Here is a 26,146-nt window from a genome sequence, read left to right on the forward strand (position 1 = left end):
TATATACCTAGCTTCAGAGTAACATAGTGTGTTTAGACGAAGAATTAAACACATACACTACACTGATTTTTTTGAGAGAAAGATAACAAAATCATTGCAGCACACTGATTCTACATAAAATGTAGAACTTTCTGAATTTTCCATGAACCTTCACGCATACTTTAACTGTTTCATTTTTATAAAACTGAACCAAACAAGACCAAGGTTTACACCAGGTGCAACCTGTCGCTTTAACATGCCTTTGTGATTAGATTAAAACTGGGAGGAGACGCTTGCAGCGTACAGGACACCGTCTGAAGGTTAAGAGGCAGCAGGAACACTGATGGGGGTACTTCTGAATTCTTCGCATTTAACCAATAAGCTTGGGCTTCTACTTGGAATAACATACATTAACAGTGGTTGATTACCTAAAAATTTCTATTTTTCTGTGAGCTCTGTTCTTAAGGAAATTGGGGTCTTACATAAATACTGCCGGACTCTTTTAATTGTTTTCATTTGGACCATTATCTCAAATTCTTAATCTTAGTCAGCAGATGCTTTCAAAAATTACATTTCTGAAAGTTAAATTCATTTTTCTATTCATACTTTAAAGAGATTTCCACAAATTCAGCAGATAAACAACATTTTATTACACTAGGAGTGTATTTTATTGCTTTACAAACACTAGTCTAATTTGTATTAACATGTTAAAATAATTAAATAGCCATTTTAAAACATTTTAATGTTTTGCATGCATCTATACCTGACTGCTAAACCCAAATGGGAATCCACACACTAATTAAAAAGTTAATTATTATCTATAATATTTAAAAGCTAGATGGTTGAAGAAAATGCCCATAAACGATTTGTTTTTTAAACACTTAAATTAATGAACAAAAATATTCAAAGTCACAGATGCTCATCACATCACTTTATTTTAAATATTCAATATTCACATGCTTTCAAGTCACACCTGCATTTCTAATCAGAGGAAACGGACAACTTACTCTGCTTAAGATTCATCAAGTTACGCACTTTCTCGCACAACAAACACAAGCCCATTGCAAAATTGCAAAGTGTTAAAACTCCAAATAACAGCAAATCATGTTTCCATCTTCTTTCAGAAAACAAGGCATTGCTTTTTTTGGGGGGGGGTTGGAGTTAAGGAAGGAATTGTTCTTAACACGTAGCACACTGTAACTAATCAATCAAGGTGCTGAAACCAGTAAACAACAGCTGCCAGAGGGGAAGGTTTCCTATAAGAGAGACAAAGCCACATGCTAAAGCATGTTCAGTATAGCTGCAATATATACTGCAAATGTTCATGTGACTCTGCGTGAAAACTTTTCCTGCTGCATCAACATGTGCTGCTAACCTACACAAAGGCTCCACAACAATGGGCTAAAAAAATGCAGTGATCTTCAGTTCACATGAAACACAAAAAAATCAACAAATGTTTATGACGTCAAAGTGCATTTTTGTCCATTTGATGTTCAATTTTTTAAAAGAGAGAAAAAAGAAGAAGAGATAAGTATTCCTAATTACAGCTGCTACAAACGCCATGCTTTGAAGGGTGTGCACTAAGCTCAAAATATAACCAAATGATCAGCTACTTGGTAAATATTTTAATTACAAAAATAGATCAATTAATAAAGGAACAGTTGCTGCCAACTGAAACAAAACAATCGTGTGACGGCAGCTACGTTTGGCCGCTTTTTAAACCTCCCCTCCTCTTCCAGCAAAAAAAAAACAAATGGATGATTATTTCATTTAAAACAACAGCATATATAAGCAGTACTATCATCTACTGATGGCATAGGAAGAAGAAACTTTTCCACACAAATTCCCAAGATTTAAGTTGTGTATGGGGGGGTGAAAAGGGTGTGTAAGACAAGAAAGCGAGAAAGAAAAGAGAGCAGATTATTTTCTGGGATTATTCGTCTTTTTAAAAGAACATAACAGAGATATTTTCTGGAATATTTGCTAATTTGCCAGCAGATTATGGCTATCCCCATTTAACTGCTGCAAGAAATATTCCTTGGCATGTGCTTTAGGGGGCACAAACCGCCATTTTCTAATGAGATGAAGGGTGTCATCTCAAAGCAGAATCTGTGGAATAAACATGCCCCTTTTTAAGGGCTTTTGGAGCCTACATGAAAGCACTTGATGACAATAGAAAACACATGTATGGAGCAGAAAAAGGAAAAAAAGAAAAACGCAGTTGCATTAACATCGTTAAGGACATTGTTTGCTTTTAGTTAATGATACTGTAAGGCTCTAGATTCTTCTCAACATGGCGTTCACCACAGTCTTCCCTGACTCTTGTCCGAAGCGGTCAGCAACTGGATTAAATGGTTAAAACTCACGTGGAACGACAATGTTGTCAAAGATGCGAATCGCCTCGCAACAAATAAATAAATAAAAACATAATAAAGCAATCTCACCGGAAAACAGAATCCTTGATTCTCTGTAGCCTAAATAGGATTGTGAAAGAGCCTTGCGCTTGGCGACGTAGACTATATCTTGGAGCGAGGCCAGCTCAAAGTTGGGCTATAAGCTCTCTCTGTTTTTTTTAACCTAAACAATCTCCCTCCCTTCTTTCCCTCCTTGACTTTCCCTCTAGAAATGTCCTACACTGTGATTAAACAGATCGATTTTGTCAGTTCTTTTCCTACACCGACATTAACCGCAGAAAATCTTCCCACATAGGATGCAGTCTAGTCTGAAACTTTATGTCAGTTTTGCCCCCTATGGAATTTGTCCATAGCGAGGAGCCCTGAAGCTGGGGGCGGGGAGACCTTCTGTACATTCCTCAGCGATACATTCACTACTCCTCTTGCAGAGCCTGCAGCCACACACACACACGCACACGCGCGCGCGCGCGCGGGCTGCAGCCATGCATCGGCTCATTTAAACCGACAGAGACTGGAGAGCAACTTATCATGACTGCTGTCTCTATACATTCAGCCTGTGAGACTACCAGCTCTGAGACACTGCCCAGCTGGCAGAGCTGGCATTCACACCGACCCCGTGTGCGTTTCGTTATTTCATGAGGAGTGGAAATGGTTAACGACTAATAAATGGGGTTTTAAAAAATTGTATGAGTTTAACTAGGCCGACGGAAAGCTCCCTGGTTTTAAATAACCCTCATATAGATCCATACAGGAGAAAGACTACAGAGATCTAAGCACTCACTAATAAGTTAATAAGAAACTTTTCGGGGAGCAGGTCTTGTAACAAATTATGAAACGATTAAAAGTCGATAGAAAGTTGCCCTAAAGTTGAATTTTAAACCCTATTTCACGCCTTTATCGTTTAACCTATTTAAGGGTTGCCCTATAAATCCAAATACAATATAAAGTTCTCGGAAAGTTTTAAAGAGGGTATTTTTTTTTTATGCAAAGCGCCTCGGATTGAATCACTGGCGTGTTTCGTTACATCTTCATGCTTCAACCCATGACAAAAGCCAAACTGGGCAAACATGGGGAGAAATGCGTGATTGGCGCGCTGATTCATATAGAATAGTCGAGCCGGGGAACCAATGAATGAGCGCGTTGAGGCCGAGCCAGCAGGAGTAGTGCGGAGCAGGTTTGCGGCCCTCCGATTGGACAGCCTTCTCGACCAATCAGACAGCTCGGTGTGTTTGTTCAGCAGCAGCAGAGAAATAGACCCACCGAGTCAGCCATGGCCCCGGTCTGTGAGCCAGTTGCTGAAGGGCCAACACTCCCTTTGTAACCTGCTTTACATGGACACGCACACCTTGGCCTGTTCATTAGCAGACGCTGCAGAGACGCGGTGCCATCACCTCAGCTCCAGAGAAAAGCTTTTGTTCCCTTCTCTTTTTTTGTAATGCCACTTGCAGGGCTGCAGAGACGACTACACCCACCTGCACTCACGTTTCTAACTCTTTCTTAAAATACTTTTCAAAATAAGACGACCACAAGTCAAACACGGGCTTACAATGAGTTAAAATAAAAGAATAATAATAATTTTAAAAAAACACACACACCATGCATTTAAAGGAGAATGAGATGAAAGTTACTGCTATTGTGTAACTTTTTTTGTAGTTGACATTGTTGCTCTCTGGCTACTTCTAACTAACCCGTCACGCCGATTCATCTAACACAATTTTATGAATGAAAGCGTGCCCTCCTGTATCCCCACACACGATCCTGAAAAGAAAATAGATCCATGCAGCACATATCTAAAGTATACTGTGTCGCGTCTCCTGAACACGTGATGAAGTTTAAGCCTCGCTTTAAAGGTGCTGGGTTTAAAGCTGAACTTTAATATTATAATGCAGAGAGAGATGCATTTGGGTGCCAGCTTGTTTGGTGCATAAATCTGAAACTAATGCTATAAAATGAATGCTACCTTCATAAAAGTTTTCTACTTAGCTCTTCTCTCAAACTGCTTTAAAGGGGCACGGATTCAATTTTATAGTCATTTTGGCAGACACTGCGGCTGAATTATGCTCTCCGTATATTGCAGTAACGTTCAGCAACACTGCAAACTATACCCTGCACAAAGGCAGAATTTATTGTGGTACTTGACTGTACATGTGCTTATAAATTTACGCTTTGGGGGATCATTAGTGTTTTGAAACTTTGTGCCCTGACAATATATCATCCTATTGACATCGCCAGGCATGGATTAATCTGCCAATTAGTCCTGTGCATGCAGAAATGACCCGTGGAGCGACCCGTTCGTAAACTGTCGACCTCTGCCTATGGTTTACAAAATCTTACAGACAGTTGTGTAATGTTTTAAGACACGTATTCCACACGTGATTGAACTGGGCTTTGCTTTACATAGTACGCTAGGGGGACATTGGTGTGGGAGACCCCTCCCTCTTTCAGTAAATTCAAATCCATGCTGGGGTATAGCAGAGAGCATTCGCCATGTGTGATTCGCTCCACATGGCCAACGCTTCGTAGTTGTGCCAAACAGCCCGAAAGACGACAAAACAAATGGCGTGGCTGCACTCATTTCGCCCAAAGATACCCCCTCGACGTGACCAAGAACAAATGGGGCCTGCTGTTGGACTTTGAGTTGTGGATCAGAGAGGGCATGGCTCCACTCCACTCAGAAGATGGATGCCGTCATGGAGAGTAGTAGCCTACGTGTCATTCCCACAATGCGTGAGGGCCCAAGGAGTTTCACAGGACCTTTCCCCACTCAAAATACGTACAACTGAATGCGCTCTATATGCAATTTGACAATATGGTGTCAAAAAAAATCATTTATGAGTGGCCCCACCCCCTTTTCCATCCGTTGTGTCGCCAATATAGCGCACTTAGCACAGCCGTGCGCACAAGCCCTCGCAATATCAGCGTCTCCCTGTTATGGGCGTGCGTGCGCGCACCGCCGTTTTTACTATTCCTCATTTGACCAATGAGAGTCGAGGCTGTGCAGAGAAAGGCACACGAATGTGATTCTAGTAAAGATACACTAGTTTCTCACGGAATCCCTTTACGCACAAAGCTCGCCAGGTTTTTTCCCAACACCAATCCACTCTTCCCCTCCTTTTTTTCTTCACTCCCCTTTGCTGTCCCCACCCCAGACTCCCGTGCAATTTTCCCCAATCCCAAACACTTAATTGAGCAATTGGGATTCCTCACGTGTGGGCTGATTTGTAGTTTGAACACGTGGCTCATTCAAAAAAGCCGGAATAGCTGAGGATTTTTTTTCTCTCCCCCCTTCTTCTTCTTCTTATTCTAGGTTCTAGACTTAGAGGCGGGCTCCAGCCTTACCGTGTGTGACATTCTCTGTCTCTTTGCCAAGGGGTTTGGAGGAAGACACAAAGTAGTTTCTCCTCCTTTTCACCCAGCCCGCCATCGTTCGGAGACACGAGATTAATAATTGAGCATTTATTTATTGCGCGATAGAGACAGAGGGGCGAGGGAGCGCAAACGCACCGTGAGGCTGCCAGTTTAAATCTATCTGTGGCTTGAACGACCGGGAAGCACGCTACAGCCACTCCGTAGTAGTAAAGGCGATTTAGGCTACTCCAAACACTGCACATCCGCGAGAGCAAATAACTATCTCTCCCTCAGCGTAAAGATTGTCCCTTTCGGCGCAGAACATGAATAAGCTATACATTGGCAACGTAAGCGCAGAGGCGAGCGAGGAGGACTTCGAAACTATCTTTGAGCAGTGGAAGATTCCGCACAGTGGTCCATTTCTTGTCAAAACTGGCTATGCGTTTGTGGATTGCCCGGACGAGAAGGCAGCAATGAAGGCCATCGATGTTCTTTCAGGTGAGACAATCTGGGGCAAAAAGGTGCTATTAGGAAATTATCCCAAACTGCTGCAATTGTGTGAAGATTGCTTTACTTCTGGTGTTGGTGGTGGGGGGTACCCTATGAGAAACGCATGTAGTCCTGTAGGGTGGGGGTGTATCCAAGCGTTTCTTTCTCTCACACAACCTTTACTTGGCCTTTTGACACCGTGGGGCTCACACAAATGGCTTCCCCCAGGTTTGAGTGAAATTCTGCCCTTGTAATTTGACTGAGTGTGGCTTGGTAAAATGCTAGAGTAAACTGCTCAGTGTGAGCAATGCGCGTTATGTCCGTTCAGGGCAGCGAGCGGGGGTTGTGGAAGCCGTGAAGTGAACCCTTATTGTGAGCTCTATCACACAGCCCCAGCTTGGCACGATTGAAGAGTAATGTGTCGTCGCTTTCACCAGTTTCTACTGGAACTTGCACTCTTCTCCAGGTTTCAAAATACAGGCCTTCTCCAACAGCCTCCACTCGCTATACTGTGAAGCCATTTCGTCCATGCTGACACACCAGGTGGTTTAATTGTGTTGGCCTACATTTGGCCAACACAAACTCAGGCAGGCAATCCACATTTAGCTTTTTTTTTTGTACATTAATCACTCCAACCCTTCACGGCTTGTTGTCTAATTTCAAGTTAAGCGTGCACCTACAGAACACGTAACAGCTGAGCTAAACTCGTTCACTATTTTTACGAATAGTGCTAATGTCAGGCTCATTTGTCCTCGTGCTACCAGTGGCTCGCACACTTTGAACAATTTGTGCTCCTATGCGAGAAATATCCAGCTCGCAGTCATGCTTACGTATGCTTCTCTGGATTTTTAGTAGTAAACATTAACCCCTGTTTTCTTTTTTTGGGGGTGGGTTGTTTTCTCAGCAGTATGGAGGCCTACACGAGATGTCATGTGGTTAATGAAATTAACGTAGCTGTATTTTGCTAATTTAAATTTCTCTTTTCTTTTTAAGGTAAAGTTGAACTTCACGGAAAAGTTCTCGAAGTGGAGCACTCGGTCCCTAAACGTCAAAGGTACGTGGGTTTTTATTAAATAGTGCTTGGTTAAACTCGTAGAAGCCCCACATATATTTTTAAATTGTAGTCACCCTCTCTTCCTCGTCACACTCTTTTTTTATTTTTATTTTACTCTGACCTCGTGTGTGTCTGTGCGAGTGTGTTTTAATAATGCTGCATGTGTGTTTGTTGCCAAGCTTTACATATTTATTTTAGTTAAAATACGTACGCCCATCACCCCCCCCCCTTTCTTTTTTCCCTGAATGCTTTTTGGGGTCAAATAAAAGGGGCGTATGGCGCTCTGTTCCTTCCTCTCGCCATGACTGAGGGGGTGCTCCCAAAACCGTCGTGCATTTGAGTTAAACCACCTCATGGTTGTCTTCTCCTCGCTTGTTCCATTCCCTCGTGTGTATGTGTTTAGTGTATATGTGCAGTTCTTGGCGATATTAAAGCACAAAGCTCAGGGCGAGTACCAAAGTGTGCAGGCTGAAATGTGTGCTGAGTGAGTGCAGGCTGGATTTGAGGCGTACAGGCCTTGTGAAGTCGTCCATTTGAGAATGATCTGCCCGTCATTCTCCCTTGTTTGCCCTACGCTTCCGCCCTCCTCAGCACATTGTGCTGCTGTTGCATGAGATGGACTCCAAACGCGAGTGGAATGGGAGGTTTGGGACCCAAGTCACGAAAACCCTATGGTTTCAGAGTTAGACGCCCGTAACCACACTGGGCGGTTCGGTGTATGATTTCCAAAGGTGCACAATATATTTTTTTTTGTGTGGTTCTCGGAATATGTGCAGTGGACTTAAAAATAAGGGCCATTTTTGACATGGTGTGTGTATTTTTATATTATTTGGTGGCGATGCTGTTTGGTGAAAAATTAGCATTTTCCTGAATTAAATTGCTTTTGGTTGATGATAGTTGCGGCATTTTCTGACTAGTATTGCAGGTTTGCATTGTTTGCTCTCAACGTTTAACTGATCTGCTCTTATGTAAAGAAATGGGTCACACTTGAAATGACAAATTCCTGCTGAAACACGTTGGCATTAAAAAAAAACTGCTCCCCGTGACTTGTATTTATTTAAAGCGTTTTGGATATAAAATGGAGCAAACGCAGAATTCGCGAGACCTTTACATGAAATGTATTTTCCACGTGGACATCACAGAAGCATTTCCCGGTGGGCTGTTGGTCTAAATTGTAGCTTGGTTAAATAAACCAGGTGTACTTAAATGAGAATTTGCGTCAGATCTTCAGACGTCCCCTCTAAACGCTGTGGTGATTGTGTTTTTGTGCACACGAGTCGAGTTTGCGCCACATTTCAGAAAGGTAAAAAAACGTGCCCTTCCTTTGCTACATGGAACACAGTCAATGGGAACAGTATTCTGAGTATACGCTACACACACGCGCATACACACCAAACACACACACGGACACTGGGGCCCCTCTTTGCACTCCAGCTTGAAAATATGAACTGGGGGGGGGGCTTGGCCAATCACCTTTGAACCTATTAAGGGGGAAGTGCTAGAGCAGACGAGGATCAAGGGTGGGGTGGCTATAGTTTGGAGTTCATACAGATTCCACTGAATACGATGACATGGTTTGTGGGGATGTGGTATTTTTATAGTTTCAAGCGAACCAGGTTAGAGCCCAATTACATTAAAAAAAAAAAAAAATTGTGCGTATTCTCATGCCTCTATCACGCGTGTGACCAGGGGGCACCAAAATTATGATCTATGCATTTGGTGTAACATTGGGTTTGTCTTAAGGAGTCTTAAAAATGGGCTGTAGGCATTAACAGTATAACGCAACGTAATTATTTAATTGGAAACTCATTTTCTGCACATACACGGCGCTTTTGGTTATTTAACTTTGAGTTAATTTATGAACGTTTGCTTTTTACGTTGCGTGACCTTTTCCTAAAAAAAAGTGTTAAAGTCTTTTGAAGCAAAAAAAAAATCCGCCATTTTAAAGATAACATTCACTTATTCTCGCCAATATCTGCTTTATACGATTGTTCTGTGGAAAGCCTGTAATTTTTCTTCAGCTTAAAAATTCAGTTGTGTAAAGCTCTGACCTAGTTTCATATTTTCATGTATTTGTGTACATATACATAAAAAACAAACAAACTAATAAATAAATGGTTTTAAAAATCTCCTATGATGCAATTGCACCACAGGTAAACCCAAATTGAGGTGGTGTATAGGGTTGAATTCTACTCTCTACTTGGATATTTTTATTTTTTTCAACAACGTAAAAAAAAATGCAACTTGCCCATTCCCACGTGCACATATATGTCGCATGTACTGGAAGAAAGAAAATGGCATGGTTGTAAGGGGGTGGTGGCCCCATGCATGTATGCGTGGGTATGTGTATTTGAGAGGAAGACCGACATCAAACACGCATGTTTAAATGTGCACAACTTCCTTTAAACTCAGTTCTTTAACATTTTAGTCCTGGTGATTTTGTTTCTAAAGCTGGGTTTAAATTGTAAATTAAATTGAGACAGTACTCAAACTTCTCATGGTTGCTTATAGAAATCACTCCTAGTGTAAGAATTCTCGGTCACAGGGTCAGCGTGGGGCCCCACCTGCACCCCCCCCTCCCAAAAAAAAAAGAAAAAGATGAGTTGGGGTGCCAGAGAATTATGAATGTGGCCCCTTGTTTTACTTGGACTGCAGGCAAATGCTAACTCTCCCTCAGTCTAGACTCAAATCAGACTGGCATTGCACTTATAGCTTGTTCTTAAACCTGTTCTGTAAGATCTGGAGGTAAAGACATCGGTGCGTAATGGCTTTTCGCATATGGCAAGCTCTAACTGTTCAACTCTGGAACTGCCAAGAATTTCAATATATCCAAATGCGTTAATGTAGTTTATTGGGTTCATGGTTTGCATGCACGTAAGGCCTGTGAGGGCAGTGGAAACCAGACTGTGTGGAGTTCAGTCATTCAGAACCTCTGCCTTCTGAATAAGCAGTGGCTGTGGATGGGCGTTGAGCACAGACCTCGTGTGTTTCTCTCTGTCAACAATGGTGTTGACGTACAGTGCTTCATTATGGGGGGGGATGAGTGAGGAAAAGAAATGGAGATGACTACAGGTATCATGTAGCATTATTCTGCTCAACTTATGAACGCTGTTGTACGTATACATTTGCATGCTTGTGTATACGTGTCTATTGAAACCACCTGTATGCACGGTCTCCCATCAGGAGGCCACAGGTCTCAGCTGGGCTCCAAGAATGGGGACGAATGTGTAGAATGTTGGTCCGTTTGAAAGTAAATAAGGTGCTCGGCCTCCTCCTGGCCATCACATGACGAGCCAACCCTAGTCACTCTTGGCCCTCCCTCCTTTCCTCCCCCTCCCACTTTTAACCCTGCTCTACATGTTCCTGTCAGTGGACTTGTCCGTGTCCATGGCAACGGGGCCCCACCCCCACGGGGCAGAGAGGGCCCTTGTTACCCTTGCTTGAAACTGGGCTATCCCCCCCAATACCACACCCCACTCACACAGCCTCACACACACCCACCCCTCCCCAAATCAAAGACTGGGACTGGGGAATGTATACCACCCACACCCCCCCACCCCACCACATACCCTGGCTGACTTCTTGTGTGGGTGGGTATAGGTTAATCCAACTGGAAGTGCTTTGTGCATTTGCACATTTCGCATGGCGTTCCCACCGCAATGCAGAGCATACCAAATGTGTGGGGAGATGCTGCAAGATCAGCCAGGAATGGCACAGTGGGCCGGAAAGGGCTGAAATTCCTGGTGGGAGTTATTTGGGAAGTTTTCTTTACAATTTGCCCATTTAGAGTTAAGTAGTTTCTTTAATGCGTGGTACTAAATATATTGTACCCCTATAAGCGTGACTGTAGTCCTAGTGGCTAAGTTGAGTAATTTCAGCTTTATGGCCCTTATTGCAGCGGTCTCCAACCTTTTTTGTGCCACAGACCGGTTTATGCCCGACAATATTTTTCACAGACCGGCCTTTATTGTGTCGCGGATAAATACAACAAAATAAAACTGGTTCCGAAAAAAAGATTTATTCATAACACACGTGAAAAGACCCAGGAAATCCGAGTTAATGATCAAAACGATAACAAAATAATGCTGAAAACCGATAAAAACCCTGAAAACCATACATTTCACACCTGAGCCTCAACTCTCGCGGCCCGGTACCAAACGACTCATGTACCGGTCCGAGGCCCGGGGGTTGGGGACCGCTGCCTTATTGTACACATGCAGTACAATTTTTAGTGTGCGCACATTCATGTATGGAAAGTTTCAAATTTGTGTAGTCAATCTTGATCTTAAAAATTAAGTTCACTGTGTAAAAGGGGAGTTCATCAATGCTGCATGTTGAAAGGTGCCATCTTGTGCAAACTACCACACTGTTAATGGTCTTTTTAGAAGAAAAGAAAGGAGAAGAAGAAAAAAAAAAATCTGCCCTGTACATGTAGATCCAGAGGCGCTCAGGGACATTTGAGGGAAAAGGGGGTGAAAATATGTAGTGAAATTCTAGACTTTACACAAGGGGCAAAAATGTGCACGTAACGCTAAACTGACTGCACGGAACTGTGTGTGTGTGTGTGTGTGTGTGTGTGTGTGTATATAATGTGCATGTAAAGGCGATGTGGAACTGGTCTGGGGTCAAGGTTTCATTCCACGTCGTGTGTGTGTGCGCGCATGCCTCAGCTCCAAGCCATATGTACGCCTTTTCTTTAGGTGTGTGTGTCAACAGGCAGTGGACTTTGGAGTGGCTTGTACTTTTCTCACATTTTTACACAACATGCAGACAGACCCTTATGAAACTGAGAGTAACTGATTCAGAAGGCCTACTGTCTGCATGACCTCCACACATAACCACTACACTTATGCAGCTGTAAACATAATGAAAGTGGGAGCCATAAGCAATAATTCTGTCTCAATTATTCCTTCCTATGCAACAATGCAAAACTCAACTGTTTGTCTTCACTTGCGTCTTCTGCGTGCACACTCTGAACAAGCGCTTTTTTTTTTTTCCTTTTTGACTCTTCCTATGTAGTGTGATGTAAGGAGAGATGGGGGGGGGGGGACAACCCAAAAAAACCAATGGGTCTGAGACTTGAAGTTGTTAAAATCTCATGATTCTGTACTATAGGATGCATGCTAGAGTCAGGTCGCGTAGGCGAAACATTTTAACACGTTATTCTCAGTGTGCTTTCATTTTCTCTGCCCCCCCCCCCCGTTTCTTCGTAATGCATCTTACTACTATCACCATCTGTTGGATTTACTTTCCCCCCCCTCTTGTCCCGTTCTTCCCCTTGTCACTCTTTGCTCTCAGTAACACAGCTGGTAATTTGGGAGAAGGGCGTGGTGTATGTGATTGTGTGCGTGTGTTACATTAATTTGAATTTTGGGAAACTCGAAACTAAACTACCCCACTTTTTTTTTTTTTTTTTTTTTTCCCTCTCCATTTCATGCAGGCTGTTTCAGTACACCTGAGTTTAGAGTGGAATTAAAGACCTTCTGTCAGTGTCCATCTTACTGAGAAATAAGTCCTTTGTTTTTTGTTTTTTTTTTAAAAACCCCCAAAACAAAACACAAACCTCTTCTGTATTATCCTTGGTATTGTCACTTATTAACTAGCTGTTGCTTTCTCTTCCATCTTTTGTCCCATCTACCTTCACTTTCTTTATCCATTCACCCCTCACCCTCTTTCCCTCTTGTTCTCTCTCCAGGAGCTGTAAGCTGCAGATCAGGAACATCCCGCCTCACATGCAGTGGGAGGTGAGTGCTAACAGGCTGCTAACCGCTTCCAGGGCGGGGCACCATGGGGCAGCCCAACTGGGCTCTCATTTAGTGGCCTCTGGAGTTACCTTGCCTCCTTTTGGGTTTCAATTGAGCATGCACTTGATGATTAGTTTGACTTTGGCTGCTGTAGCTTAGTGCAACATACTGACCGGTATCGGTGGGTAAGGAGGGTGGGGGACTCTTACTAATGTCACTAGGCAGTTGACAGTCGGGATTAGAGATTAATTTGTTTTTATTAAATTTTCACTACCTTTGAGTGTTGTGGTGTTTTGGCTTTTTAGGGAAAAAAAAGATTTAATGAGGGTAGACTCTCCAGATGATGCTGACAGGCTCAGGCAGGAGTATGTTTGTAGCACTGGATCTACATGCGTTTGCTGCTCGCAGAGATTTGTAAAACAAAAAAGCTGCATGCTGATGTTTTTAAATGGGGAAACGTGAGTTGATTGTTTTGCCATGGTGTCCTTCACCACTGATCACATGGGCTTGTTTGTGTGTGTGATGAGGCTTTCACTTTCAGTGTGTTCTTGCACAAAAAAGTGGAAATGAATTAAAAATAAATCAGTGTTGTCTGAAGGGTTGTGAAAGATTCATGCAACCCAGGGGTTGGCCTGGCTTTAAGTCCTCCTTTAGTGTATGGCAGTGCATTATTTTTTTCCTTTAAATTGTCATTTTACTTGTTTGATACTTGTGAATTTTTCTTTGTCTAAAACATACAATGCATGTGGGTATTGGTAGTTTTATTATTTGCTACAGGTATCAGTACCTGACATTGAGAAAGGTGGCAAAATAAAATCAGCCCTTGCTCAATTGTATGCAGACCACTGCAACAGATACATCTGTAATGCTTTTGTCAGGTTTGTGAGATGGTTAGCGGTGCAAACTCACATGGAAGTGAGGTGGATCTTAATTTGCTGGACACATTTTACGCAATGCACAATTTGAGGCTTATTACGCTGTTGCATTAAACTGTAAAAAAAAAAACAACCCTGTATTTTAAGCATTGTCTGAAATAACAGTTCAAGACTTGGTGTTTGCTATTCAGCTCCAAAATGACAGCTGCTACATAAAGTAGTATTTAACAGGGTGTATTATTTGACTTGATTTTTGAGTTTCATAGTGTACCTTGATATATTAGACACCCCCCCTTCCAAAAAAACCCCAAACAAATTTTCTCTTCTGTAAATTCTTCAGAAAACTGATCTTTAAATTTTACAAAATTGTTCTCAGATGTATAAGTTCATGAGGTTAAGAAGTGAGTATTCTGACAGGTTTAAACTAAGCTGACGTAATTAATTTGCACAAAAGCTACACGTGAAATGGGGGGTGGGATGAATACCAATAGAAATGTTGAGCTTTGACATGGTCAGGACTTCAAGGCCGTTGCCTGATTAGTAGGGGAAAGAAATGGTCTGTGTTGAGCAACAGTCATGTGTGTGTCATGCGTAGCACCTCTTTTTTTTTTTTTCTTTTTTTTTTTGTTTCTCCCCCCTGCATTTAAAAAAACAAACTGGTGTCTGCTCCACGTTCTTACACACTAATCTGTTGGGCACACCTAAAAGATTTTTTTTATGTGAGCTTAAATTGCAAATTTTTGAACTTTGGCAGTGGATTTTTTTTTTTTTTTTTTAAGCTTTAAAATGTTGCAATTTATCTAAAGTCAAAATTACGCACTTGCATGTGGAATGTGGCAGCTTTAACACGGCTTTACGTGACTCCCTCCCCCCAGCTACATCACCTCCACTGCAGAGGTTTAGCTGTCTTGGCGTGTGCTTGCACCGCAATTTATATTTTAAAAAAACAAAAAAAAAGGAATAATAAAAAATCTGCTTTGTAAAGACCATGGAAGCCAAACAAGAGAATTCTCATGTTCAATTGCACAATTGTTCCACACTGTTCTGAACTACAAGAGTGTAAAGGTTAATGCATGACTTTAGATTTCAGCCTGCTTCAGTCAGTATGATCAAATGGCTACGGACACGCTCAGGGTTTTGTATTTTGTGTAAGTAATGGTGGGCTCGCTTTGCCTACGCATGTTCCTTAACTCCAGCTCCAGATACACCCATGTTCTTACTATGTAGCGAGGCAGCTTTCTCTAAAGGTGACATGGAGATTCCTCTCCCCTCAAAAGCGAGGGGGGAGGTGATTTAGAAGAATGGAGGAACTGAATAGAAAGAGGTCTTTTGATGCAAAGGCCTTGTTTGTATCTTATCAGGTAGATAAGACAAACGGGTCATATTTTGTGTGTGTAAAAACCTTCCAGCTAGAGAATGGTGGCGAGAGTAGCAGCGTGTTCACGAGCTGTAGTGAGTGGGTGGGCCTGGACTGTTTCCCCTTCCCTTCCATGTGCGCTGATTCACAGAATGTGTAGCATGAACTCACACCCCTCCCCCAGCTGCTGCTGTTTCCTGCTGGAATGTACCCCACCCTTTCCTGAATGGCCTGGATTCCCATTGGCCAGACTCTGTAGATGGACAGGCAGAGTAGCCAGCCAGCAGCCAGTAACTCCTAGCTTCAGGGAACTCGTATCGGTGCTGGAGCAGCCAATGATGGAGAGTGGAGATGGCAGAGAGGCGGGAGGCAGTCTGGTTGGTGGGTTGGTAGGGTTGGGGTGCGAGGTGGGACAGACGGGGATGCGGTCCTGTTGGCTAGAAAGTGGGGTTGAGCTCCTGAGGGTGTGGCCATGGGTTCAAGCATGGTGGAGGTCTTAGCTCAGATGGGAGCCGGCTCGCTCCCCCCTCCTCCTCTCGCTCACATTTGATCACATCTGTGAAACGAAGTCCCGTGGTCTCGTGATTTGAGCGGATTGCTAGCTTGGTGGGGTTTTCTGTTATGTGCATATGCTAAGGTTTCTCCCAACGCGCCTCTTCTATGTGTGGATTCAACATGCTGATGATCTTAATCTGGTGCATTTGCCACTATTCAAATAAATCCCACAAACAAGTCCTTCATTATGCAATTTATGCTTTTGTCTGCCTTTTACAGCGTTTCTAAGATTTTCTATTTAAAATGTTTCTTCTGTTTTATTAAAAAAAAAATCAAGTAAAAATAAAGAATGAAAGGCCCCAGCTTCCCACAGGGAGTGTCATAATTTGAGTTGACAAGCTTTTACAAGAAGCAGCGAATTTATCAGTGTAACTCATCTTTGAACTTGGGTCCAGAATTGGTGGAGTATGTCCTGGCAGTGGGCTAGGCCTGTTCTTCTGGATGATCTTCTGTTCACCAGTGGGTTCAGATCAAATCCTTTAGACACAATGTACTCATTTTTTATTTATTCATTTTATTTTATTTTTTTTCTTCCCTCTCCCCTCAGGTTTTGGATGGTATGCTTGCTCAGTATGGTGCAGTACAGAGCTGTGAACAAGGTAAATATGCTGTTGATTAAGCCTCGTGTTACAAGACACACCCTGCACTGAAATCAGTTTTTCCAAATCCTTCCTTACGGTACAATTGTTTTCAAGTAAATGCTTTATTAGCTTCCTAATGAAATTTTAGAGTAACCCAGGTTGGTCAACTTTCACCGTCATTGTTGGATGTGTGCTGACTTTGTGTATTCTCACAGTAAACACTGATACAGAGACTGCAGTTGTCAATGTTCGGTATGCTACCAAGGACCAGGCGAGGCTGTGAGTACGCACACACAGTATTCACGTCATTAACCTCTATCTCATCGGTCTTGATGCCTCTGACATGAATCTGCTCATGCTCCCACCCCCTTCTTTTTTTTCCCCCTCCCCCCCACATTGTGTTTGACACCACATCAAGTTCCTCTGTCAAGTGTTCTTACAGTGCACCTGATTTCCTCCTTCCAACACCCAGTCTAGTTTAATTTGACATGCAATGATAACTGTGTGTGTGTGTGGGAGATGGAGGGGGTTAAATTGGCCATCTGGTGCCCCCTGGTGTACATGTATCATACTACTCTGCAAGAGTGGTTGGAAGAGTCTCTTGGAATAATTGATCAGTTCATTAAAAATCTAAATCCTTGAGGCTAATGAGGAGTGAGTGCTGACAGAATGACTGTAAGGTGGCGTTTGGCCAGATCCCCAGTACCTGCTGGGAATGTTGAGTTTGGACCTTGTTCTTAAGACACAAATAATTTGCATTAAAGCCTCTTTGTTTAAATGTCCCTACCTGCTTTTTGGTTTCTTCAATTAATGAAGAGTCAAACTTGAAGCTTTGTGTAGTTTTTTTTATTTTTTATTTTTTTTACTCAATGTCTGCAAGCCTTTTGCTCTTAAATTAAACGTTCGGTAGCAATCGAGAGGTTAACATGCCAACATCTTTAATTCTTTTCAGGGCAATGGAGAAGCTGAATGGATCTATGATGGAGAACTATACCTTGAAAGTGTCCTACATCCCTGATGAGACGGCGGCACCAGAGGGTCCTCCAGCAGGGGGCCGGAGAGGCTTTAATGCCCGCGGACCCCCTCGGTCTGGCTCTCCGGGTTTGGGCGCCCGGCCTAAAGTGCAGTCAGACATCCCGCTACGCATGCTGGTTCCCACACAGTTTGTAGGGGCGATCATTGGCAAGGAGGGCGCGACTATCCGCAACATCACCAAACAGACCCACTCAAAGTACGTACACGGAGGTCAGGAATTATACTCGGCATCGCACGTCAGCGGTGTCCTCCTTTCCTTTTCTGCACTGCTGGCCGTTGAGCAGCGATATGATGAGCGCCTTTTCTTTGTGTCAGGATTGACATCCACAGAAAAGAGAATGCAGGTGCTGCAGAGAAACCCATCACTATTCACTCAACCCCTGAAGGCTGTTCGAACGCTTGCAAAACCATCATGGACATCATGCAGAAGGAAGCCCTTGACACAAAGTTGTGAGTTTATAACAAAATAAGTAAATGTGTACCTTAGTTCAGTTTTGTCACCTATTAACCTTTGGCTGAATCTACTGTTACACTGAACTAAAATGAGGGTATAACTGCAAACTGTGATGCTGTTATTTATAATTTTATAAATAAATCACTTTGACAAATCGTATCAAAGCTGCTTCATTAAAAACAGCTTTCCACGTCCCTATAATGCTCCCATTTTTAACTTCTTACGAGTTCAGACGTCATATCTTGGCTTTGCTTAAAAATATATCAGCCCTGCAAACAGGCAGCATGTAGGAAAAGTAATAGAACTGATTGTATCAGATTTTGTTTTTCATTTGACTTCGCAACCCCTTTTTCCCCACAGTACTGAGGAGATCCCACTAAAGATCCTTGCACACAACAGCTTTGTGGGAAGATTAATAGGTAAAGAAGGACGCAACCTGAAGAAAATTGAGCAGGAAACTGGGACCAAGATCACAATCTCACCGTAAGTTGCAAAGAGTTCATTGAAACTCTACCTATTGACAGTTTGCAGTCTGTGAGGTTGGTTTATAAAATTACACCACACTTAGAACAATAAGTTCTAATGCACCTCCAACCTTTATTCTGTCCAGTCTTCAGGACCTAACCCTGTACAACCCAGAACGGACCATCACAGTAAAGGGCTCCATTGAGGCATGTGCAAAAGCTGAGGAGGAAGTGATGAAGAAGATCAGAGAATCCTATGAGAGTGACATGGCTGCTATGAACGTAAGCAATTTAAAAAAATAAATAAAATTTGAATGAATCACTTTTTCAAAGGGGAAATCTGAAGTAACTTTGTTCCAGTAAATATAAATGTGACCGGTTTCTTTAAAAGTGACGTAGATGGTCTGTTAATGTTCTTGGCTTTCAAGTACACTGGCCAGACATGGCCGTTAAACAGGCCCCGGGTGGGGGAGGTGGGGATTTTCTGGCAGGTCTTAGAGTCACCAGGATACTTTCTGTGATTAGGGTTTACATAAAATCAAGAAATCAGATAACAAATTAATCTGCCAAGGAACTGGAATAGTGACGTTTACATGTACGGGAGTGATCTGAAACTACCATGGTGTAATGGCACTCTTTCATCCTCAGTTTTCTTGTAAAGATACGTGTACATTTTTAGTGTTTTATTTGTTCATGTATTAAGTCTTCAATACAAAAGACACTTCCACATGTCAGGTATTGTGAAATCAGTAGAAAGGAATACTTTTTTTTTTTGCTTTGCTACTCCTGTGGGTGAAGAGGAAATTTTGCTTAGCTTCCTAGCAGAGCTCACTAACCCCCAATGTGTCTGTGGAAATCATAACACCTCCAGGAAATTCCCTTGAAGGCTAAGGAAAGGTGCATCACTGCTTCCTTTTAGCATGGGATCAGCTGGACCTCCCTTTTTCTGAAAGGAAGAGGAGGAAATCCCATCTCACGATTCAAACGTTACACATTTAAACCATTCATGAAAAACAAACTGTCAACGTAACTGGGAAGAGGTGCAGGTCATGTAAATGTAAACTAATGGGTCATGGCAATAAAATGGGAAAACGCACTTGATATTTTGAGCCTTCGCCAGCAGGTTTTTAAACCACAGGTGATTCTTACACTGCTGTGATTTTCGTTTTTGTTTTGTTTTTTAAATCTGCGTGTAAAGTTGCCTTCTATGATCTCATTAATTATACATTTATTCCAGTTAAGCTCTGTACATGAAGACTGAGCTATATCAAAATAATACCAATAAGTGAAGTCAATCTTTTAGCACACTTAAACTGATTTTCTTTTTTCCCCCTTCATATCTTTCCTTGGCCTTTATTTATATATTTTCCATCAAAATTGAGGAAAGGAAAACCCCATAAAATTGTGGCGAGGGACTGTACCATTAGTCTTCCTTCTTAGCTGTTGAAACAGAGTTTACAAGGAATGTGAAAAAAGCTTGAGAAGCTGCACTGTGCAGTTGTTTACCAAGTGGACAATGCCTCATTTGAGATTTTCTGACTGTCCTAGAAAATATGCTTCAGGCTCACAATTTGATTCATTTTGCTTGTCCAGGGTTTGCAAAAGTCCCAGCTGAAGTCGAGCTGTTTTTTGCTTCGGGAGTTGATTGTTTAATTCAGAAAATTGTCAGTTTTTTTTTTTTTTTTAAGTTTTCTTTACCTAAAGTGGTGCATGTGCAGACACGAATATGATTTGATGGCAGCTGTCGTTGGAGGTCTTTACTTGCCCACTTCAGTAGTAGAAATTCTGTGATGTAGCGTTGTTAATTGTCCAGTGCATCTTTCAGCTAGTGAGTGGGCGTGAAGTGTGCTGCCTCCAGGCTGCAAGGAGCATTTCCAGTAGTGCAGGCATATCTAAAGGAGACAGTTTCCTGCTGTGAGAAATTAAACTTAAAGCTTGAGGGTTGTTTTTTTTTTTTTGTTTTTTTTTCTGGGGGTGTGTGTATTTTCCCTTTGTCCAGAGATCATGTGTGATAGCAGTGTTGGTTAGATAATCCATGTGGTGGTGATGTGAAAGCATACAATGTGAGATGTGAATTGCTAACAGAGCTGTCTTTTCTTTGCAGCTCCAATCCAACTTGATTCCAGGCTTGAATCTGAATGCTTTAGGTTTGTTCCCCACTACAGCAACAGGCATGGGTCCCTCCATGTCCAATATCACACCTCCCGGAGCCCATAGTGGATGCTCATCATTTGGAGTAAGTGAGACACTCTTGCAGATATGTGCTTACTGCATACACTACATTACACAAATCCAGGGCAGCCCATGTTTAATTGTTACGCTTGGTGTGCTGGTTCCTTGGGTCAGGTTGGTGAAATCTGTTAGAGTAGAGACTTTGTCTTTAGCCACTTGGTATCATGTTTGTTTTTTCCCCTTTAGTGCAGTCCTTATGGGGGTGAAGGGCCATTTTGGGCTCCTATGCTGTCAGCGAGTAGCCAGTCCCTTGCTGTAAGTTGCCCATCCCCAAAGTGCTTTGCACGGCTTGTGGCTGCTTGCTGTGGGGTTTTGTTTTGAGTTTATTTATTTATTTTTATTTATTTATTTATTTTAGGAGTGTTGCATCCAGTTTGTCCTCTTGTGACATTTAGGCAGCTCCTAGTGTGTTTGTGAAGTGAATAGGGAGGCTGTCTTTCTCTGATCAGTTTCAGGAGATTGTTTCTGCTAAATGACATTTGAGTTGTCAGGGAAGGTGAAGGTTTGAACGGCAAGTTCATCCTCTGCATCAACAGCCCTTCTCCACATTTTGTAGCCTGCCAAAGCAACTTGTTAGTGTGCCCTCAGCTGGCACATGGGCTGGAAAATTGGACTCGCTCCAAAACCAACAAGTACTACTTCTTCTGTTTTGTTTTTTTTTGTTTGGGGGGGGGAGAGAGACAGTGCAACCACCTCCCTTTCAGATCTTGAGTCAGCCGCACTAGAGACTGGTGATTTCCTGGTCCAGTTTGCATTAAGGCTCCATAGTGTAATAGCTTATTTAAACATTACTGTCCACTTGAGATTTTTATTTTTTTTCCTTAGCAAAAATTAACAAGTTCCATCTAACGGTAAACCTTTGCATGCAGCCAACTCGTACTATAGCTTCTGTAAACAGAATCGGTGTGCGACTGTGCCAAATGTTTTAACACCAATCTGAGCATGCAGCACGTTCCCAAAAACACCCAACGATTTTGGGAACATGCTGATCAGTAATGAGTAGGAACCCCACTGGACAATAACGGTAGCATCTGCGTTTACTGCTGCGGGGGCAAACATGCCTCTTCTGATCAACCAGTGATTTCAAGCAGAGGGTGTAAGCGCCGATGACACTTAATGAGTTTAACAGCTTCCACAAGATCGACTGTTGGCATTTGCGCGTTGGTGTTTGAAAGTTGAGCAAATGTTCTGGGGGGGGAGGTCTGTGCCTGCGATCTTCTCCTAGTCGCAGTAGTACTAAGCTGTTTATATCCAGCAGGGACACCCAGAATCGGAGACTGTTCACCTGTTCATTCCTGCACTTGCAGTGGGCGCCATCATTGGAAAACAGGGTCAACACATCAAACAACTGTCACACTTTGCCGGAGCCTCAATCAAGGTGAGTTATTGACAGGAGGGTAGAGACTCTGAATGTCAATGATAACATTTTGATGCTTGCCGTCTTCCCGTTTTCATTTGATGGAAACTGGAGCATAAGTGAAGTTTCTTTTTCTTTTTCTTAATGACCTCTTTCAGATCGCCCCTGCAGAAGGAATGGATGCGAAGCAGAGGATGGTCATCATTGTCGGACCACCAGAGGCTCAGTTTAAGGTGTTGCACGTTCACAGCCAAATAAATGCATTAAACTCTCATGCTAAGATTAAAAATTAAGATGTCACTTTATTTAATCATAGCGGAAGTTTGCATTTATCTTGATTTTATTTATTCGCGTGTTAGTGGAGCAGAAGTATTTCTGAAAGAAGTTTTACCTAATTCGGTGGGATTAACCTGTGCTTGAACACATCTGACTGCAGGCTCAGTGTCGAATCTTTGGCAAGTTAAAAGAAGAGAATTTCTTTGGACCTAAGGAAGAGGTGAAGCTGGAGGCGCATATCAAGGTTCCCGCCTTTGCTGCTGGACGAGTTATTGGGAAGGGCGGGAAAACGGTAATCTAGATTCTTTCATGCCCGAATTATATTCAGTTTATATTTTTGCCCCTAATAAATGTTTTGAGTTAATTTTGATCTGCGTCTGCAGGTAAACGAACTGCAGAACTTGACCTGTGCAGAAGTGGTGGTGCCCCGGGACCAGACGCCTGACGAGAACGACCAGGTTATAGTCAAGATCAGCGGACACTTCTTTGCATGCCAGGTGAGTTGCATAAAAAAGTGCTCTGGGCATGTTTTTCTGACACTGAATAAATTCTTTGCCTTTCACTGTAGCCATACAGTTAATTTCCATTTATAACAAGAACAATGTTATGCACGCTGAGATGCTTCCAAAATTGATTATAAAAAAACAAAAAACTAAATTTGCCTATTTGTCTAACATTTTGCACAGGAGGTCAGCATTCTCTGGGCAGATTGCGTGGCATCCTTGTACACTTCATTTTATGCTTTGCTCGGCAGTTTTAGCCTAACACTTGTTCCTCTTGTCACCTAGCTGGCCCAGAGGAAGATTCAGGAGATCCTAGCCCAGGTGAGGAGGCAGCAGCAGCAGCAACAGCAGCAGCAGCTTAAGCCTACATCTGGACCCCAACCTCCAATGCCACGCAGGAAATAAACATCCAGCGGACCTGGAGGAACGGTGACCGAATCTTGCAAGAAGACTCGACAGAAGGACAGATGCAGCAGAGTCCAGGAGGGGGAGAAGACGATGACGGCAGTGGGTCCTAATGCTCATCTCAGGGGTTAAAGGTTGTTGGAGCCCAACCAAACATCCTCCCCTCCTTGTCTTACTTGGGACTGCGTAGCTGATTTAAGAAAAAAAAGAAAGAGACCCTGCGCCTCTAAAAGTTCCACCCACTCCGCCTCTCTGCATCTCTGCGAGAATGTACTCCTGAGGGCTCCCACCGTCGTCACCTGCCCTCACAAGTGCGCACCCCTCAACCGCTCTACTCATCCCCCAAAGGATGTGTTTAAACTTGTATTTTTTTGTTTTCTTTTTACACTAGAAACACAAAGAAATAAGGCCCCCCGCCCCCCTCCTATCACCGCCTTGGTGTTGTACTTTAAACATGACAAGATGTTTTGGTTGACTTCAGATTTAGCGAACACCTGGTCTATATATATATTTTTTTTTTCTTGATGTTTAATTGGTTGGTGAAGCTTTCTTATGAGTTTTCTCTGGAATGGAAAAAGGCATTGCTATCAAGGTCCTGTTTGGACCACCTGAAAGATTAATTTGGGGAGGGGGCGTGGGGAGGGGGGTTGGCTCAGATTGTGTGGGCCATGTTTAAGGGGGGGTTGTTTTAGGACAGGACCCCTGAAAGGGTGAATTATATGGGGCGTCCTGCCCTTGTGATAAGTGGCATTTTATAAATTGGGATGCATTTTACAGATAGACCTATAAACAAAAAAGAATTATATTAAAAATATATATATATTTAGAGTTGAGGGCAGCGCCACGACTGACACAGGGAAATGGTGCCGAACTGCTGCTGCCCAGGAAAACCAATTAAATATGCATTTTTACTTAACTACCTCAGGATCTAGTACCTCAGAAGAGAAAAGATATTATATATATGAAAAAAATTGTTCCTTTCTTTTTTTATTTTGCTTTGTGGTGTTTTGTATACTTTATAAAGCTGATAGTCTTTGAACATTTTTATTTTTTTAAGAAAATTTAAAATTTTGGTCAGCTGCCAACTGACCTTGCCTTCAACTCTGGTGCTTTAGGTGGCATTGTACATGTGTATGTGTGACTTAAGATGACCCTGTACATAAAGTCTGTTTGTACATAGCAGCCCCGGAGCAAGAGTTGGCGCCCCCTCAGCTGGCGGCTGACAGAAGTATAGAGAAAATCGCCTCAGTTTTTCCCCTGAGGGTCCACCATCTTCAGAAAGAAGTGCAAAACAACTACGACATGCAAATAATGCCAACCGTACATGACTGCAGCAATGCAACTTTTCTTTTTAAATTTTTTTTTTGGGGGGGGGGGATTACCATAGTTAATGATAATGGTACTTTAATTTGTCAAAAATTTCCTTTCACCTTCCTATTTGAGGGCTGTGGTCAGGGTGCTGCAGAGAATACTGTAATGGGGTCCTTCCTGTAGCTGCCCTCAAGTCAGCAGAGCATGTGTTTGTGGTCTGTTCTGTTCCCAGGCCTCCTGCCACCTTTGTTGGCGAGTGTCTTAGCGAGGTCCAAGCCCCCACTAGGTTTAATTTCATATAGAGCGAGCTTTGTCATTTCAGACTGGCCCTTGTAGCAAGGCCATCAAGTCGATGTCGTTAACTGCCTGGTGAGGGTAGGGGGAATCACACTGATAGATGCAAACGTAACTTAAGTTTCAAGGAAAATGATTTAAACAAAAGGATGTTCTCTGTAACCCGCAAATGTACTTGATGTTTCATTTAGTTATGCTTACAGGGAATAACGAGCCAGGATAGGCGCACACACCATACTGGGTGAACCCTGACTGGCGTTTATTTTAGGAAAAAAAGGAAAGGAATCCAAAAACGTAAAGATACAGTTTTTTTTTGTGTTTTTTTCATGCCGAATGTAAATATGTTGATTGTGGTAAAAGTGCTTGAGTGTATCCATGCTTCCACAGTAGAACGCCGTCTACCTCAGCTGAGGGGGCGGGGGGTTGTTGTGGCACTAGGCACCCAGCCCTGCCCCCACTGAGCGCCAGCGCGCACTGATACCTCAGTCCCCCAAACACTTTCTATTTGGGCGCGCCTTCCTAACACCGTGCTTAACTGAGGGGCACAAGTGATACTTTAAAAAAAAAAAAGTCCCTAACATCTCCCTGCCAACCCACCCTTCCCACAACTTCCCCCTTCCTCCAGTTTATTTTTGATCTACCTCTTTAGAAATGTATTTGAAGTAGAGGCATTCTTCTATTTGTTAGAATTTAACCCTTCTCCACACCTTTACGCTCCCCTCCCCCAGATAAGATTAAAAACTAAGATCATGAACTCTTTAGAATTGAGAAGAATCAAGTGATCCATTTTTTTCCCAGTGTTTATAAATATATACATGTCTTGACTTTAATTGAAATCCTCGAAACAATAGTTATTTCCTTCTGCTCTCTATTTTTGGTGGTGTGGCTTCCATGTGAACTTTTGCTTGAATTTTTCTTTTTGCATTCAGTAGCTAAAACCAGACAATTCAATTGTTTGTTTTTTTTTTTGTTTTTTTGATAAAGGGCCTGCCTATTGTTTCTGATTTGTAAGACTTCAAAATAGATAAAAGTCCTGTATTTTTTTTTTTTTTTTTCTTTTCTTCCCCTTTTGTCTTTCTCAGATGTTACACTCGCTGATTCGGTAGCTGTTTTGTTCTGTTAGCATTTCTTGGCTGTGTAACGTGGAACATCCTCCTTGGTATGGGACAGATGAGGGACCGGGCCTGAGTTTTTGTAAAAGTGATCAAACTTCAGCTTGATATTCTCTCCTCTGCAACAATGCTTGTGCCCCTTCACCTCCCCCTCACACACAGCTCCACTTGTCAAATGCCTCTAAATAAAGAAAAACAAAATGGAGAAAAACATTTGACACAAATGCATTTTCTTCTAAGATGACTGGGATGCTTTAACTTTTACAGTTAAGTATGATATTACAAAGTGTTTGGGAACCCCAACTAG

At 42.5% G+C, this 26,146-nt stretch overlaps 1 protein-coding gene across 2 annotated transcripts; it reads left to right on the top strand.

The window, feature by feature from the left end:
- Nucleotides 1-5,623: 5,623 nt before the first annotated feature.
- On the top strand, nt 5,624-25,779 carry igf2bp3 (insulin-like growth factor 2 mRNA binding protein 3). Of its 2 annotated transcripts, none has more exons than XM_005728764.1 (15): nt 5,624-6,239; nt 7,224-7,284; nt 12,980-13,028; nt 16,363-16,414; nt 16,612-16,675; nt 17,349-17,627; nt 17,747-17,881; nt 18,246-18,368; nt 18,496-18,631; nt 20,454-20,585; nt 21,837-21,959; nt 22,097-22,171; nt 22,375-22,506; nt 22,598-22,711; nt 23,003-25,779. In XM_005728764.1, exons 1-15 carry the CDS (start codon nt 6,065-6,067, stop codon nt 23,120-23,122), a joined length of 1,770 nt encoding a protein of 589 aa, XP_005728821.1. In that variant the 5' UTR covers nt 5,624-6,064; the 3' UTR covers nt 23,123-25,779. The 2 variants fall into 2 exon arrangements, with proteins under 2 accessions (XP_005728821.1, XP_005728822.1); XM_005728765.1 differs by having other exon boundaries at nt 21,840-21,959.
- The last annotated feature ends 367 nt before the right edge of the window (nt 25,780-26,146 follow it).

Source organism: Pundamilia nyererei, unplaced genomic scaffold (assembly GCF_000239375.1).
Source record: "Pundamilia nyererei isolate P.nyererei 1_Seehausen unplaced genomic scaffold, PunNye1.0 scaffold00030, whole genome shotgun sequence".
NCBI classification, from domain to species: Eukaryota; Metazoa; Chordata; class Actinopteri; order Cichliformes; family Cichlidae; genus Pundamilia; species Pundamilia nyererei.